Source organism: Coturnix japonica, chromosome Z (genome assembly GCF_001577835.2).
Source record: "Coturnix japonica isolate 7356 chromosome Z, Coturnix japonica 2.1, whole genome shotgun sequence".
Taxonomy (NCBI): domain Eukaryota; kingdom Metazoa; phylum Chordata; class Aves; order Galliformes; family Phasianidae; genus Coturnix; species Coturnix japonica.
Genome location: NC_029547.1, coordinates 59,158,299 through 59,176,685, shown reverse-complemented (window position 1 = coordinate 59,176,685; position 18,387 = coordinate 59,158,299). Strand labels below are relative to the sequence as shown.

Here is an 18,387-nt window from a genome sequence, read left to right as displayed (position 1 = left end):
GCGGCAGTCCTTCCACTAATGCATACATAAATAGAAATAGTGTAAGGGCAGGAAACTGGTCCAGTTTTTGTTGATAGGGCAGTACAACCTACGTGCAGTGAATGTTATGCACATTATGTACTGCATATTGGAAGTCTGTAGAGCTGTTGCAATAGAACTCCGTTTCAGAATAGCTGAAACAGAACTGAGGAAAGTAGGCTTGAGGAAGTGCTGCTCTTGTCTTTCAGGGAATACGTCTAAAATGAAGATAACTTGATGGAATAAAGTGCTGAGTTTTCCAGGTGCCTGGCACTCTCTATTCCAAAATCTCAGCATGCTCCAGGATTAGATGAAATAGTGTTTCAGTTGGAGGTTTTGGTCTTGAGAGGTAATCACTGCCAGCAGCACCCTTAGCACCTTTGGGAGCAGTGTGTGTTTTTTGCCTGATTAATTATGAAATAGAAATGAGGGACTGCTCGTACTGGAGTAGGAATTAATGATGCATCCCCAGTGCTGAACAGACAAGACTAACCATAGTCACAGTCACATACGTGCTAGCAGAATAGTGTTCCATTGTTATAGATGAACAGTTCATATGTCCTGAAACTGCACTGATTGTTATGAATTCAAAAAAGATGAAAATAGAAATTTAAACAACTCCATGTAGCAGCTTGTTGACAAAATAAGTGCTGTTTCTAAAAAGACAGGCTATATTCTGTCTTACAATGTAACTGGAAATAGGAATTCTTGTTTTTCAGTACCGAACTAGGAATCTGTAGGTTGCAGTGCTCTTGAGCTTAAGTCAGAATTAAGAAAGTCATAGCCCAACCTAAACAGACAAGCTAGTTGTTCTAAACAGCTTGGCAAAGCAGTCCCTCCTGAAGGCTTTGGGAGTTGTTCTCTGTTCTTATGGTAATTGTTAATTAAGCAAAAGCCCTGTGTGTTTGTTGTGTTTTGTTTTTTTTTGAAGTTCAGCTTCACACCCCTGAAGCTGGTGGTATGTGTAAGTGGAAGGTCTGTCACAACACCTACAGACTCATCTGACACATTTTCTATTTCTGACTGTCTCTTGTCTGTACATATAAAATCTGACTTTTGTATCTAACCTGATCTTGAGGGAGCATGATAAATGGCCAGCCAATATGTCAGATGCAGTCTTCTGTTAGATCATCGATTTTTATTTAAAAATAATAGTTATAATAATGAAGTTGCATCATTACATTGAGAAGATTAGCGTTTATAGTCATGTATGTTGCTTGTTTACCAGAAATGAGTTTATGGATTTAAATTCCCATGACCTCTGCAAAATCAGCAGCTAGTAATGAGAGAGCAGGAGATCCAGTCTGCCTTATGGCACTGTTCTCCACATATCGGATGAAAGCATTAGTCAGATGGAGCTGACGGACTGTTTGACAGGAGTGGGTCTCCATGGGTTTTACAGTTCTCATGGGTTTTACAGCCTTACAGTTTGTGTTTTAAGAAAACAGAAGTCAACCTGGTTTACCTCTTTGGTTACCAGAGCTGGTTGTTAACAGCTACTGAGCAAATTGAGAGTGGAGTTCCTGTCAGCCATAGTTAGTGTCAGCTCTAACTCCACTCTTTAATCATTGTGGTAGTTGTGAAAAGTAGTTGTGCACACTGCAGTTTCATGTAGGTTTTGCCAGTAAGACTAATGAAGCAGGGTCAGAGGCAACGTACACATCCACACATGGTTCACTGCTATTGAACCTAGCTGAAGTAAGGATACCTTAAAAATTTATGAAGTAATTCTTTTTTTTTTTCTCTGGCTTATTGGCCAGGACTGGCAGAAAGTTTTATGTGCAACATATACAGGATTAAATGGAGTGACTGTTTTCTCTGATGGAGAACTTTGGTCTGAAATTGGTCTGCTTTTGCTCCCAGAATCATCTTGCATTTGATATTTTGCACATTAGCAATTTATTATCTTCCTTTTAAGTTAAGAGTAATTTTAGTTTTTAAAATATTAAGTATATATCTTAAAGGCACACTGCAGGATCTGAAGGAATTGCTGGATACTATTTTGACTTATCAGAGCAGCAGAAAAAACTAAATTGATTGATGTAAGGTGTAGAAGAGATTTAGCTTGCCTTCAGGCAGACTCCAGCACCTCAAGTCTGAGGTCTTCTGTCCCTATAGAGACTGACTCTTCCCATGCACCGCACCTCTCTATGGCAGTTCTAGGTCAAGATCTTTATTCCAGCCACTTTCTCTCCACTGAGTGTAGGGTGCTGCAGATGTCTAGACTGACAATGTAGCTCCAGATTCAGAACTGAAGTGAGCTGCTAGGTTCCTTTCCGTTATTATTCATCTTCTTTTTCCTTCAGTGTCCCTAGAAGCAATAGGTTTGGTAATTCTGTTGAAAAGCAGAAAATACTATTGAGTGTTCTCCAGTTTTTTGTTGCTTTTTAAAGAATTGGTTGTCATGGTTTGAAAATGTCAGCTCTTTAATACTTAAGTTACCATCCATCTTTACATTTTTGTACAGCTTTTGCCTAGAAATGTGTTTATCCAGTTTTCTCTGAGAATGGCAAACTAGTCCGCAAAAGAACCAGAAGGTGCAGTTTCTTTCTTTTATTTTGAGATGGTTGTTGTGGCATATGATTTACTGCTTGTTGCACTGCTGTGGGTTTGGCCAGCGATACTCAAATATGTTCGTGGTTATAGGCAGCAGAAATAATTACTTTGAAGCTGTGTGAGGTGTAGTCTAAACCATACACTCTGTGCAGATTTTGAAGTTCAAAGGAAAGTGCATCAATTTTTACTAGTTTCCAGTTGTCTGTGTTTCCTGAGGTTTGGAGTTGCAAAGAGAGAAAGGTGCACCAATATCTGATGTGTTGCTTATTTGCTGAGATGAGCCTCTTTTAAAAGTCACTATTATTGTCAGTATCATAAAGCCTTTAGCCATTTCCCAGTGTAATGCAGAAAGTGGGAAACGCTGCAATAGCCATAAACTCAGGTCTTATAGATACGTAGCAGAAGTAGAAGACAATGAAATAAATTTCTCACCACTACAGTTTGTGGGGTTATTTTTTTTGTTAAGTGTTTCAAGAATAGAGTTAATTTTTCCTGAGAAAACCATTTTCTGCCCCCCTCTCTCTGAGCCTTTGCCCGAGTGGTTCAGTACCTCTGATCCTCATTGCTTAAGGCTAGCATCTTCACAGAGAAATATGTTACTTCGTGTTGTTTCCCCCAGAGACACAAAGCCAAACCAGGAGCATCACTGAGTAATTCACAGGTGTCAAACTTTTTGGTTTTCCTGGGCAGCTTTGAGTGAGGAGGGATTGTCATGGGCCACATATACATGGGTTGCTATGAAAGTAATGCCTCTTATTTATTTCTTGGGAAACTACAAGAGTTACAGAGAGCACAGTAATGCTTTTTAATAGAGCAGGTTCTCATCTACAAAGTACTATTTTCCAGCATAGACATCACCATCAATTCCGCATTTTCATCATCAGTGCCATGTTTGTACCAGTCTGCACTGGCGGAGGTAACCACTGTCACTGTTGCCACTGCTGAAATGCACCACTCACTGACTCACTGTGCTCTCATCTAGTGTGATATGTGACCTTGTATTTGTGACACTAATGCATAAGTCTGGTTCAGTGGCAGTAGCTGCAATTCTTAGTGAGCTCTCAAGGTGTTCATTGGAAATTTTTGATGAAATTTTATTTTTCCTGTGCTTCACCCTTCAAAAAACAGTTGTTCCCCAATGAACATACTGCCAAAATCAATGAAGTGAACAAGGTGTGATAGATATTTTTCTCTGATAAGAAGGGGATTATGAAAGCAGAATTTTTAGTTGAATTATCTGACTGTACATCTATACATTCTGTTTGAAAATATGCTGGTCATGTATTTAGGCAGACTGAAATTGGAGTCACGGGCATTTAAATAAATAAATAAATATATTTTTTAAATTGAAACCTGACCTGAAATTCCTTTATCACAAAGGAAAGCATGGCTGCATGTTTTTTTGTTGTTTTTTTTTTTTGTTTTTTTCCTGTTCACAGGACTATGTTCATCCATTGTATCAAAATGTGTTAACTGATTTCCCATCACATGAGTTGGCACAACACTGTGCCTTCCCTGTGCCCTGGTTTTAGGCCAGGTCGGGTTGGTAGTACACTAATGTTTGTTGCTGGGTAATGAGTGCCTGCACAAGGCCAGGCTGATCCACTCAGAAGGAGGAGCTGCCATCATGATGCTGTGGGTCAGGGGGTGGCCACATTGTGAACTGTTCTGGGCCACAGGTTGAATGTACCCAGAATAATCTGTTCTTCAAACTGGGAAGTACAGTCATAGTTTTAAAGAGGACAGAATGAGAGTAATTGTTTTATTTGTAATTCTTCAGCCTTACAAGAGACCTTTCCAGCAAAATAAAAATATTAGAGTATCATATTTAGTGATTCTTCCTCCACATAAATATTGTCTGTAATATACTGTGCACTGTCTGTGACACATTTTTGCCTTTGTCCTCTAGTTCCACTCGTTACTGGAATTTGAGTATTTTGCATGCAACACAGGATGCTTACGGCTTGGAATTTTCTGACCATCATAGTTTTGGAAATTAGAGCAGTGTTGCTCTTCAACTAACAGCAGTAGCAAACTTTGACTCATGAAAAACATGCCCTAAACAAAATCTGAAGGATGTTCTGCTAACAGAGAGTTCGGGTTGGTCAAAACTGCTGTTTGACCTTGCTGTTGTCCTTCCTCCTTTTTCCCAGTGTCTTTCTTGGTAGAAAGACTTGACATAAAACCCAAACAGCAAGACTGGAGTGTTAAAATTCTCAAAGCCTCTTCACATGACCAGGGCCCTATTCAAGTTTTTGAGCTATTCCTCTGTGAACACAATTAAAAACAAAACACTGTGTTGGAATTATGTTATTCCAACTGGTTCATAGTCTTTCTGGTAACTTTGTCCAGGAAGATGAAGAACTTCCTTGAATCTGGCAGGCAACCTGTAAAAAGCTTGAGCATTTAGACTATGTGATTCGTTAAGCAGGCATAAACAGTGAAGCAGGGTGTCCAGTTGTATGTCCTGTTTCTGTACCAAATACTCCCACACACCCCATTGGGCTGAGACAGCTCTTACAAGTGATAGCCATATGTTCATGTTGCTTGATTGCAGCAGTCCTGGAAGAAAATAAGATATTCAGAAGATAATTTATCAGTGACAGCTGACAGTAGATGAGACAGGTCATGAAGGGTGCTTGTCATGTTGGTAATAATTACTCTGTTCAGCTTTTTTAGAATAATGAATGCTTAAAACAAGCACAGAAAGAAAAAAAAAAAAAGAAAAAGAAAAAAATGAAATTGGCAGATGCACCAGTCAACAGTGGTGAGGATGCTTGGTCTGAAAATACATGAAGATTAATTATGTATTCAGCAAAGTATTTAAGAACGTTTTTATTACTAGCAAAAGATCGGAGCATACTATGGAAATCAAGTAACATCTTGGTTATATTAGTAATAGCAGTTGCTCAGAGAAGGATAATTAGGATTTTATATGTTTCAAATGAAACTGAGGTCTGTTAGCAAGACGGTGTTTTGAATATAACACACAGCATAGCAGTGCACGAGGCCTTCAGCAGCTGTTCACATTCATAAGCAATTTGTTGGTAAAATTTATTTGGCACCAAGAGCTGAGGAAATAGCTGTGTATATAATGTCTTCTAATGTGCAATTCAGAAGACTTCAGTATGATGCATTAGTTGTTTCCTGGAAAGTAGGTGCACTATCTTTTTTCTAGTTTGGAACTCGAAATTCCAAACAACCTAAATTTTCAAGTCAGAAGAGTCAACAGTCCCAGCACTTGTGTGAAGCTGAATCTAGGTCAGAATAGTATGTATGTGGTAGCTCCTGTGGCTGTGAAAGCAGTGGTGATTGTCTTGAAGTGAATAGTTTTGCTGAGATAAGAGGAATTTCTCCATTTTAAAAACTGTACAAAATGCATGAAATGTCACTTTTTAACTGTGCAGCAGTATGTGAAGTGTTGAAAATGCAACACAAATGTTACAGGCAGAATCCATTCCATAAAAGGAGTAAATAAGGTTAGTAATAAACACTAAGAACTGGAAGTCAGATATTCTCCTCATATCACTAAACCGCAGAATCACTGAATTGTTATGGTTGGACAGACCTCTGGAGACCATCTGGTCCAGCTTCCCTACTCAGAAAGGGAACTAAATCAGATTACTCAGGTCATTGTCCATTTGGCTTTTGAATGAAACCTAGGATGGACCCTATAGCCTCTCCGGAAAATCTGTTCCAGTGATTGACCACCCATAAGGACTGTTTTCCTCTTTAAGTGGAATTTCCTGTTCCAGTTTGTGCCTATAGCTTCACATTTGCACCTCATGCTGCTACTGAGAGGATTCTGGCTCTGCATTTTTACAAATATATATGAAAGAATTGCTTTCTCAGTTAAGATTCTTGCGCTGTATTATTGGCAAAATGTTCTAAAGTTCTTTCTCGAATACATAGAAATCACGCTTAATTTGGAAAAATTAGAAGGAGAAAGATGGTTACATACAGAGAATGTAACATTGCATAAAGAAAAGATGAAATTTGAAGATAGGATGAAAAGGGATAGGGAAGATAGAAAGCTTCATGCACAGGTTGTGTACATGATTTTGTTGCAGAAATGAATTGTGAGAATGTAATTTACAGAGATAATACATTGTTTCTGAAGTACCATTACTGAAGCATGGAAGTACTTGTAACTGAAGTCAATGTAATGCAAGACTAGACCATCTCAATACCGATGCATTTGACATATGTTTTTTAATATTATTTTTGTTGGTTATTTTCTTAACTTTCTTTTAGTTACAGGACTATTTAAATGCACAGATTCACTCTCTAGGCATGTTTTTTTTCCTGAACTTGGCATGCAGTTCCTGCTAGGCGAATATTAAGAGAAAATTCCACTAATAATTGCTTATGTATAATAACAGCTCATTCTCCGGAGTTTATGTAGCAGTGCAGAAAAAGGTGATGAAAGACACAAATGGAAAGAAAAACCTCTAACCATGGAGCATTTTTAGTTATTGTCTTGAAAAGGGCGAGAAGACATAAAAAGAGGATAAAACCTGAGTGGAACAGTGGAAGTAGCAGCATACAATGACCAAAAGAGATGGTGATAAGATGCCTCAACTCCATCAACAGAGTCGATCTCAGTACTGATTTTTTTTTCCCCCCCTTTCCAAATATTCGTATAGATAAAGTTTTATTGCCAAGCTTAGACTTTCTGCCTGCAAGTAGAATTCCTGCAGAGGAATCTTGAAACTCAGAGTGAGCTTCACAGAAGGATTTTGCACTGCCATTGCCCTTTGTGAATGGCATGCAGATTCCTTTCTGAACCCATCCCTAAGAAATGAAGACCGTATTTCAAATTATCCAATCTATGCAGTGCTTTGTGTAGCAAAACATAATTTATTCATTTTAATATAAATGTACTTGTGACTTTGTTATTCTGGAGTTAGTGATATTATTAACTGGTTGTTATTTATTTTATAGGGAATAAAAGATCCCCTGGGAAAAAGATCGTCTAGTTCTATTTAGAACCCTTGCCGTGGCTTGTAGATTCTCTTTAATTCCTAGGGTGATAGCACATTCATTGTAAGTGGTTTATTGGTACAGCAGAGATAAACGGCTCAGTAATGGAAGGCTTTCTTTTTTACTTCTGAGGTACAGTGATGGATCTTCCTGGCCTACATTGTGTAACATTCACTTTGTAGGCCTTAGGTTGTTCCCTACATAGTATACAAAGAGCAGTGTAATTAATGCTTGGATAATATGATTTTGAAAGCTAGGTTCCAACTTAAACCTTTTAAGGCAAGCTTCTCCTGGCAAGGATACTGGGGCTGACTGATGCTAGCAGTTAGCAATGGCTTAGTTTGTGGAGTGAGACAGATTGACCCATTTTGGTTTGTTTCCCTGTAGACTGATATATGAATTGCAAATTCCTTACGGTCAAAATCCTCTTTAAGAGACAGATACTGAATAAGGACAGGGATTAGGCACAAGATGAAATGTTTATGGATTAGATGCAGAACGTGTAATTGAGGCAGTAACAAAGAACCTTGACACCCTCGTTGCTGTGGCACTGTGGCTGATAGGTCTTTGGTTGATGATCATGGGATGCAAACTTTATACCAATATTAGAAGCACAGAAGCTGGAGTTTTAGGTGTTTTTGTCACTACTGCCGAGAGTTTAATTTTGTATTGGAGTGGTGAATTTCTAGAGCAGACTTTTGTATGATAACTTTTTATTGCACAAGAGTTCATTATTTTTTTTAATTTTAAAAGGCTGTTACTGGCACAGAGGAAATGTCAAGGCTGCCAGATATTTGTACACACTAAACAGAGACTGAATGCAATACAGATGGTTGTAATGCTAATGTGAAAAGAATGTTATGTTTGAGATCTACAAGAATTGCTGAAACTGACTGATTGGTCCTGTGAGGAAAGTACAGACAGGCAAGCAGGTAGGAAAATAGTCAAAGAAGCTGACAGAAAAGTGGCTCAATGAATTACCTCGCAATTATCAAGACCATTGTTTTAATTTGTTTGCACTTATCCCTTATTATTAGTTTATAGTCGTGATCAAATGGGCCATGTTCTCAATTAAACTGCTCATTCAGCACTTTATTTTCATTTATGGCTGGTGCTTAGTTTTGTTTGATGTTAAAACAGAATCATATGTGGATCTTCATACCAAAAAAGTAGGATTTCAGAGTCCTTGTAACTTCCCAGTACTGTTCAATGGGTTCTTAAATTTTATTTATTGAAGAACCATAGAATTTATGAAAGGACCAAAAGCCTTGTCATGGGCAAATAAATGAATAAATAAATTAAACTCAGCAAACAGCTTCATGTAGATACCATCCATGAAGTTGATGAGGACTGGGTAAATACATGACATCATTTTTGTGTGTGCTTGCAAGTTGAGGGGTAAAGTGAACAGATGTTTTAAAACAGATGAAATTTCTGTGGGAAAAAAAAAATAGCTTTCAAAAGGACTTTCTGGAGAGGAAAGGTGTTTTGGAATAGAGGAAAGTGAGCTGAGGTCAAAGGAAGCAAAAAAATCACAGAATACCTCAAGTTGGAACGGATACAGAAGGAATTGGGGTCCTGCCCTGGGGAGCTGTGCCATGCCCACCTCTCTCCCAGCCATCCCCTGGCACAGCTCCTGTGTGAGCTGCAGCCGCCATGCAGCCTCCCATCAGCTCCTCTGCTCTGGACTGAGCAAACCCAGGGGCCGCAGCTGCCCCTCACGCCTCTTGTCCTCCAGACCATTCTCCAGCTCTGTAGCCCTGCTTGCCACACAAATAGCAGAGAGAAGAAGCAGGGTGCTGCAGCTCTGAGGTGACTGCATAATGCTGTGGCTTTGTAGAAGGTTTGTGACAGCAAGCTGTTATTTGGGTTGTTAGCTACTGACGTGTTCTGTGTGCCACTGTACTTTAGCAGAAAGCTGCAAAACACTAACTGGGCCAACAGACATATACAAATGATGTACAAATAGATGTACGTCTCTCTTTTTGGGTTTTTGGTTTTTTTTGTTTTTTTTTCTTCTTTCCTCAGATGTTTGATGTCTCTCTCTCTTGTTCTTTTCTTCAGCTGTTGTACAGAGGGAATTACATGTCTGGAGTTACAGCTGCAGCAGTCAAGGGCCAAACTGTTCAGCAGCCTTGATTTGTTTTGATTTCTAGGGTCAATGTGTAGCAATCCTGTCTGTCTGTCAGTTCCTGTGCTCTGTTCCTCTGCTCTCATCTGTTGGTGCCTACGTATTTGGGTAGCTCAGGTATCAGCAGAACAACTTCATGCCCCCTTACCTACCAGCTCTGCTTGTGATTGCTTTTGACAGGAGGGCTGTCCCAGAGGAGTTGCCCTTTCAGATGTAAAGAGCAGATGAGTTATTAATTTCTTCTCATATCCCAGACTCCTATAGCTCAAGAACATTTTCTCCTCAGAAACAGTATTTTCCTGATACTAGCCATCTAAGGACTGACCTTCATATTTTGAAGTGGGCTTTGGTAGACTGTTTTTCATGGGACCTACAACCTCAAGGGAAAGACACAGAGCATTTGTGTACTTTTCGTAGCAGTTTCTGGAGGCAGTCTAGTTTTGTGGAGCAGAGATTCTTGCTAATTTGCTGATAAGAAGTTAAACGGCCCTTCCTGAGATGTGTGTTGCTTTGGCTAGACTACTGAGAGTCCAGCAGCTAACTTCTTTATTGACTGCACTGACATGTCCCTGTATCGAGATTTGGTTGCTACCTATCATAAGCATGACTTGGTGAAAAAAAAATGCCATGTGTAATGCTGTCCACTACTTACATATGCAGAGTTCATGCAATTTTGTCCAATGCACAGAGGGAAACAGTGCTGAAAGGGGATTGATGAAACTGCAAAGACAGCTCCTTACAAAACAAGGTTCTGTTCAACAAGGCAAAGTGGAAAGTGCTGCACTTGGGCTGGGGCAGTCCCAGGTTATTTGTACAAACTGGGAGAAGAACCCCTTCACAGCACCCCTATGGAGAGGGATGTGGGGGTCCTGGTGGATGAGATGCAGGACATGAGCCAGTAGCGTGCACTTGCAGCCCAAAAGGCCAACTGTGTGCAAGGGAATTGAAACTGGATGATCTTTGTTGTCCTTTTCAACCCAGGCCATTCTTTTTGCCCCCTTTGATACATGTTCGGATATAATCATGAGTTGAAATGATATTCTGATAGAACAAGATGTTTGTGTGTGGGATCTTCCAAGAATTGCACTGGCAGTCTCCAGAAAGTCTCATAAGCCTCTGCAAGTTGTATTTTTTTTTTTTTTTAACTCAGTTCCACCAGTTTCAGATTATGGAGTGTTTTTGTTTTTTGTTTTTCTTTTTTTTCCATGGCCTGGTAGAAGCCTACCTTTTTATTATGAGACTTGCAGACTGAAAATTAATTCTTCTGAGAGGCACTACACTTGCAAAAAATGAGTAAATGCATTTGGAACATATGTTTTTCCTCAACGTGTTTTCAAAAATAAGAGCCATTTTTACAGAAACAAACATTGTACTCAAGACAAACATCCTGGGTGGAAAATTTCAGCCTGAATAGTTAACAGATTGATAGAAGGTTAAGTTGCTTACATTCTAGTTTAAAATAGCACAGTTAATAGTGAAAAAGTTAATTATCTGTGCTAACTTACAAATAAGACAATGTACTCCACCTACAGTTCTGCTTGATTTAGAGCATCTCCTTCAAAACACATATTGAAATGAGGCATTTATATTTTTTCTTACTATTTGTGTTCATATTGTCTTCTCCATCTTTATCTTCCCAATCCTTTTCATTATGGTTTTTTACTTCATTCTGGTTTTCCATTTATGACTTATATAATATGAAGGATAGAGGATTTAGTTTGCAAAAGGATTTTGTTTGCAAGAAAATATGGTTTCATTCCCCCTAGGTTTTGCATACCATCAACAGTAGAATCCAACCCAACTGCAAAACTTTCTTGGCAGGGTTTCAGACCACAGTGCCAATGGTTCCTGCTTTGACTTATGGCACACGTTGTTATTCTCTCTTTGAAATCCACTTGAAATCAAGGAATTGCCAAATCAAAATCAAATTCTTCTGAATTTTAGCCTGGAAAATGTGAAAAATGTTGTAAAATCTCTGCAGGCTGTTTGGACTGGCCTACCTTGTGATCTGAAATCCAGACAGGTTTTATTTCGTAAGTCTGACTTCGGGAATTTGTTATGAATCTTAACTCTGTTCACGCCTGCTTTTGGAATTTCTAAGAGATGCTTAAATACACTTACTATTCATCATATATGATGACGTGATTTTTGAAATCTATTACCATTGACATTGGAAGGTCTGTCATGTGTGTTTTACTCATCATAGCATGGTGCAGTCTGACTGAAATAAACTGGTAATATATGTGCTACCAATTTGAAATTCTTGTCTCCGTAAATTTACGTTCACAGAAAAAGGAGAAAATGCACCTTCAGAAACACCTGCTTTGTGACCACAGACATTCACCAAAGAGATCGGTGATGGTCCCGTATTTACTTACTCTCTGAAAGTCTGTGTCTGACCATGAGACTGGTAACTCCATAGGGTGATTTCTGTTTCAGAGCATATTAGTATAGCATTTTTGAAGGTGCTCTGCCTGCTGTTTAAAAATAAACACAATAGGAGAGTAATTACCATTAGTGCAGTCTCAGTCTTTAGTTGAATTGGTTTCTCTTTCTGTAACAGGTTAGCTTGTTGACCTTTGATTTAATATTCAACGCCTGAATATATGATGTTGTAGGAAACTCTAGTTATTATTGTCACTTTGCAGGTTTTGTTTTCTGTCAGTAGAATCACAGTTACTGCAGGCTCAAGTTTCCTGGTACAGTTTTGCTGGCAATGAAGACTCAGTGCCTCTAGGGTCACGCTGAGGGTGCCTTTAGGGAAGCAACCCACCTCGTTATTCTTTTGGAAGTAGATATACCAACAATATTTCCTTTTTATTTGTATTTTTTTTAGCCTGACAGTGACTTGAGAACATGTTTCTAACCAGTCTTATGTTCTTGTCTGTTTCTGAAACTTCTCTACATAGAGGGAGGCTTACGAAGCCTCGTCAGGAGTAATTGTATTTTTGTATTCTACATCAGGTATCCAAGACACTTCATTTTCAGGACTGTTGTTCATATCAGTATCACCTTGGTTTCACTACCTTTTCCTTCTTCCCCTTATATGTGTGTGCACATGATCTGTGACTTGTTCTCTGTTGATGATCTACGCTGTTAAATTGCTTGTGGGCTTACTGGGTATAAATCACCCTCTTCTATCTGCTTTGTATCAGAAAAGAATGACGTTGCTGTTTGTTTTCCAGAAATTCAGTGGATTTCAGTTCTTAAAAAAGGAAGTGGTAGAGGAAAGGTGGGAAGAAGTATGCAGAGAGATTAAATTTCCAGTGGAAGATTTAGCCTAACAGGTTATTCACATGAGAAGTTGCTGTTGTGTGTAAGAGATCTTTCCAATATCTGTTTGTATACACATATAGATATATATACTTTTGACCAATTCTTCTACTACTGTTGATATGTTGATCCCTACAATGTTTTCTAATATTTTTGTGACTTTTTTGGGCAAAATAACCCTTAATAAAAACAAAATTGCTTCTCTTAGTTATCCCTTACAAACTATAAAGGATTTGTCTGTAGTCCACATACTGAAATCCATGATAATGAGAGTGAGTGTGCCACCATTTCCAGCAGACTTTCATGGCATGGTTTGACGAGTTTATGACTTTCCTATGTGGCAAAACTAGCAGGTTTGGAAGCAAGTGGCTTTCATGTGTTGAACAGAAATACATTGAGCTTGCCAGCTGATACACTTCCACATCACTCCCGTGGCACTGAGATGTTTGGCAGCATCTGAACTTTTGTCCTCAGGTTCTCACACTAGATTTTCTATATATTGTCCATTCAAACTGCAGACTGAACCAAGTTGCTAAAAGGCTGATGCATGGTTGCTTTTGTCTGATGCATGGTTGATTTGACTAATCAGTATGAAAGTGTCTCATTTCAGATCATGTCATGATTTCACAATTGTTATAGGGTAGCCTTTGTCCATCTGAAGTTTATATTTAACATTGTCTAACCACAATCACTGTTCATAGGTGATTTTTCTTTGCTATGAGTAGCCTGCAAAGATTTAAACAAGCCAATTGCAAGGAGCTGAATTGTAGGGAAAGCAGTATTCAAATCAGTGTCTGCTAACACTTTCCATTTTCTCTTTTAGCAAATACTGCGACATGCCCGTGGAAATTCCACAAAGGTGATATTTCTCATTACTGATGGATATTCCAATGGTGGAGACCCAAGACCCATTGCAGCATCCTTGCGTGAATTTGGAGTGGAGATCTTCACCTTTGGGATATGGCAGGGGAATATCCGAGAACTGAATGACATGGCTTCCCATCCAAAAGAAGATCACTGTTACCTTCTTCACAGTTTTACCGAGTTTGAAGCTCTGGCACGCAGGGCTCTTCATCAAGGTATTAACTTCAGAAGTCCTATAGAGAACATAGGGCTAAATGTAAAGATCTCCAGTACTGTCTTGTAACTGCATTTCATGTAGTATAGATTTCTTACTTTTTTTTTTCCCCTCTAGCTTTCAAGTAGAGATACTCATTCCTCAGGCAAAAGATGAACTATTAATTGAATTAACTCACCATCAACTAAATGTGACCTTAATTCTTTTCACTGGTATATCTGTACTTCCATCCTATCCTTCATTTTGTCCAAGGAAGAACAGTCTATGGTCTTGGCCTATTGTGCCTTTTGTTTGAGAAGATGAACCTTGTAGTTAACTATGTGGTTGTAAAAAAGAGGCCTTCAGTGCATACCTTATGGTTAGCCTTCCCAGTTTTGATGTTTTACACACCAGTGAAAACTTTCTTGTTGTGGAAAAAAATCTAGATTCCTACATATAAAGGTAAATATAATCTGTTTTTATGGCCTAACATGTTCAGTAACAAGAGATGGGAAGTGAATTTTGTACGGTACTTTTATCCTTTTTTGCTCTACTTTAATCTGAACTTTATTTCTCTGTTATGAGAAGCAGAAGTTTAGCAAGTGAGAACACAAGTAGACCTTTGCATGAAAGCCAGTGCTGCCTGAGAAGGACATAGCACATATGTCAGACTAGCTGCTGTATTTATTTGCCGTATTTACTTTTAAAAAGAATGCTACTTTTACATAAGTAGTGTGTTTTACTGTTGTTCTGTTTGTTCCAGTTAAATTCTTTTGTGAATGCACGAAAGGAAAGATTTAGTCTTTTTTGTGTGACCAACTAGTTGTGTGTTCCATGACCAAATACTCTCCTTATGGCAGTGAGAGCAGCCACCAAACTCAGGACAAGTTTTCTCAGGAGTTTCTGTATGGAGTGAGACTGTCTTCTGGCAGTGTTAGAATCAAGTCAAGTGAGAAAACTTGAGACTGCTTGCTCCTTTGGTTTCAGTGGGCATTTTTCCACAGTAAGAACAGATTTTTTTCATATAGTGTGCAATGGTATTATTTCATGCTACCATCGCTAGAGCTTAGAACTTCTGCAGTGACATTACACTAACTACATTATATGGTACTCTTGAGGGATTTGAGGTTGAGCTTTTTAATTGATAAATTGATATTGTTTCAGACCTGCCCTCTGGTAGTTATATCCAAGAAGATATATCACACTGTTCATATCTCTGTGAGGCGAATGAGAACTGCTGTGACATCATGGCAAGCTGTAAATGTGGCACTCATACTGGCCAGTTTGAGTGCATTTGTGAAAAAGGATACTATGGGAAAGGCCTGCAGCATGAATGCACAGGTGAGTCTTGTGTCTCTGTTCTTGAGTTTCTCTCTTTACCCTGGGTACTTGGCTAATCCAGTCTAGGGAGTTTTTTGGAGTTACAACTAGGAACCTGTGTCAGAAAGCATTAGTGGCTTTTGGGTAACTGTTTCTGGCTAAAGATATAGAAGAGTTGTAGCTGTCAAGCTGAACCACTGTTTTCCCTGAGCAGCAGCCAAAAGAGATGCACAGAGAACGTAAGAGTAGGGCAAATTTTCTAGCACAGTACAACACCCCTTAAAATGGTAAACAGCAGAAGTTTGTGATTCAGACACACTGAGTCTGAGGTTGTATATGCTGCATTTCAGAGCTCCTGGTATTTCCAGGCATGAATTTACTGATTACTTTCTGAACTTACTTAGGCTTTTCTTATTTGGAGAGTGTCTGACTATGCAGATATTTGCAGAATAAATCATTAGTGAATGCTATGGTCTATTAAACATCTTCTAATTCTCTTATATCAAAGCTAATTTACTAAAGAGGAAGAAGGCATTTTGGTCACTAAGTAGAAGTTTGCCATCACAGTTTGCTGAGATTGTTCTTGTAACTGCTTTTTGAGCATTCCTCCTAGAAATATTCAAAGTCTACAATTGATGTAAACCTGCAGCTTACAGGTCTTTATTGCATTTTAGAGTAAAAACTTGGAGGCAAAAAGCATAGAAATTTGGCTCTGTGAATTCCCTGTGAAGTTGTTCAGAGCAAAAAGGAAAGGCTGTATTACTAGACAGGGGACTTTGGGCTTTGGTTTTCGTTGGTTATTGGGTTTATTTATTAATTTATTTATTTTGTTTGGTTTGGTTTGTGGTTTTTTTTTTTGTTTTGTTTTTATTTTATTAATAGACACAGTTTCCTGTGGAAATGCAATGGAAAGCTGAGCCACTGGTCTTCAGTGGAGTTGTGTTTCATCTCAGTGGCATACTGGATGTCTTTGTTTAATAAAAATATAGATAAACAGATAAATAACAAGTTTCAGTATAGATTTTCCTCTTGCAGATGTTTATGAATTTAGTTGAAAGTCTTCATGCAATCAAGATAAACTGATGAAATACATATTCACATACTGAAGTGATTATAAGCAAAGGGAAGTTTGGTTTGTAGGAAATTATATTCAGGTTTTCTCAAACTGTTGAGATAGGATTTTGTTTGTAAGGTGAGCAGAGGGATGTAGTAGGGTCACTGAGACATTGGATCAGAATGTTATTTTATGTCAGTTGCAGAGCTTCCTTGTATCCTCACTTAACTCCTAGAAAAGATACAGTACTGGATTTTATTTATTTCCAGATGTCATTCATTCTTTTTTTTTTTTATTTATTTATTAAATAAAATCAAATGCTCATCTTTGTTTTTCCCTTGAAATACCAGTCTATTTCCTTCATCTTGGTTTGAATGCCCTAGTAACCTACTGAACAAAGCAAACTCAGAATTTCTGCCTGTTCTTTTAAATGTGTCTGCTCAATTCAGTGGAATCGTAGAATCACAGAATCAGTGAGGTTAGAAAAGACCTCCAAATTCATCTAGTCCTGCTGTCCACTTACCACCAATATTGCCACTAAGCCACACAGTATCATTAGTATCACATCTTTAGTATCACATCTACATACTTCTTGAACACCTCCAGGGTAGGTGACTCAACCACCTCCCTGGGCAGCCTGTTCCTTGTAGTGCCTGACCACCCTTTCTGAGAAGAATTTTTTCCTATATACAACCTTAATTTTCCCTGGCACAATGTGCAGCCATTCCACCTCTTCTTCTCCCTGTTACCTAAGCGGCCAAACCCCACCTTACCACAACCTCCATTCAAGTCGTAGAGTGCAGTAAGTTCTGCCCTGAATATCTTCTCCCAATTAAACAATCCTGGTTCCCTTAGCTGTTCCTCATAAGAATTGTGCTCCAGACCCCTTACCAGCTTTGTGGTCCTTCTATGGCCTTGGTATCTTTCTTATAGTAATGGGCCTTAAACTTAACACAGTATTCAAGATGCAGCCTCACCAGAGCTGAGTGCAACTCATCTTTAAAGGCAGAAACAAAAAGCAATGTGTTCTTTAAAGGGAAAATAACGTATTTTGAAATCTTCTATTCAGAAGAGGATTCCAACCCATTTTTTTTTATTTTTTTTTTTTAACTGAGGATTTAGCTCAGGATTGCTGTGGATTTGTAAGGGACAAGGAATCTTAATGCCTCTTAGCTTTTCTTCACTATATAATGTGCAGGAGGACTCCTGTAGATTTTATGTTGAGAGAGCATATTTTAATTGGACTGTGTTTAAGTTTTTGATTGGTTAATCATGCAATGCTGTACTAGCTTATTCTTACTTATTGCGGTAGTGATTTTTAAATTGGAAATTGTTCTACTTTTGCACTCTGTTCCTTTGAGTACTTTGTTTTTTTGTTTTTTGTTATTTGTTGTGTTTTTGTTTTTTGTTTGTTTGTTTGTTTTTGTTATTTTCTCTATGGCCTTGTGCTTTTGTCTCTTACCATTTTGTAGTTATTTATGGTTTTAAATGTGAGACACCAAAATAACTGTTTGCAAATCATAAGTCTACTTGACTTTCCTAATTACCTGAGAACACCCTCTTGAAATCTTCTGTGCAGTAAAATAGGTGCCACTTGTTTTGTGCTGGAGAGCAGAAATTGGCTTTAGTGTATACCTCCTGTTCTTTGTAATATTGTTGATAATGTGCCACAAAAAGTAGAACAGACTGGCTCTTCTCTACTTAATAAGAAAAAAGACAAAAGCCTTTTGGCACACATAAGGAACCTCATACAGCCAGGGATGTCTGTGACAATTAAGAGAAAAGAGGGGATGCAGAGTAAGATTAGGGGCAGTAACATAACCAGACCGTTATTGTAGAGTATATAAATACCTTTTGTTCATTAAGCCTTTTCTTTCTTTGTCCTTTCCTTCATTACAAATGTTGATTTTCAAGCTAGATACAGACAAAAAAAGATACTGAGGTCAGCAAAAGTAAGTCCATGACTTCCACTGCCTAAGGTTTTCTTTACTATTC

At 38.4% G+C, this 18,387-nt stretch overlaps 1 protein-coding gene across 2 annotated transcripts in view; it reads left to right on the top strand.

The window, feature by feature from the left end:
- SVEP1 (sushi, von Willebrand factor type A, EGF and pentraxin domain containing 1) overlaps positions 1–18,387 on the top strand; it is a 115,722-nt gene that overhangs the window by 4,279 nt on the left and 93,056 nt on the right. For both annotated transcript variants that reach the window (XM_015849872.2, XM_015849871.2), the window contains exons 2-3: positions 13,785–14,040; positions 15,183–15,359. In XM_015849872.2, the coding sequence (XP_015705358.1) occupies positions 13,785–14,040; positions 15,183–15,359 (433 nt within the window). The remainder of the gene's footprint in view (positions 1–13,784; positions 14,041–15,182; positions 15,360–18,387) is intronic.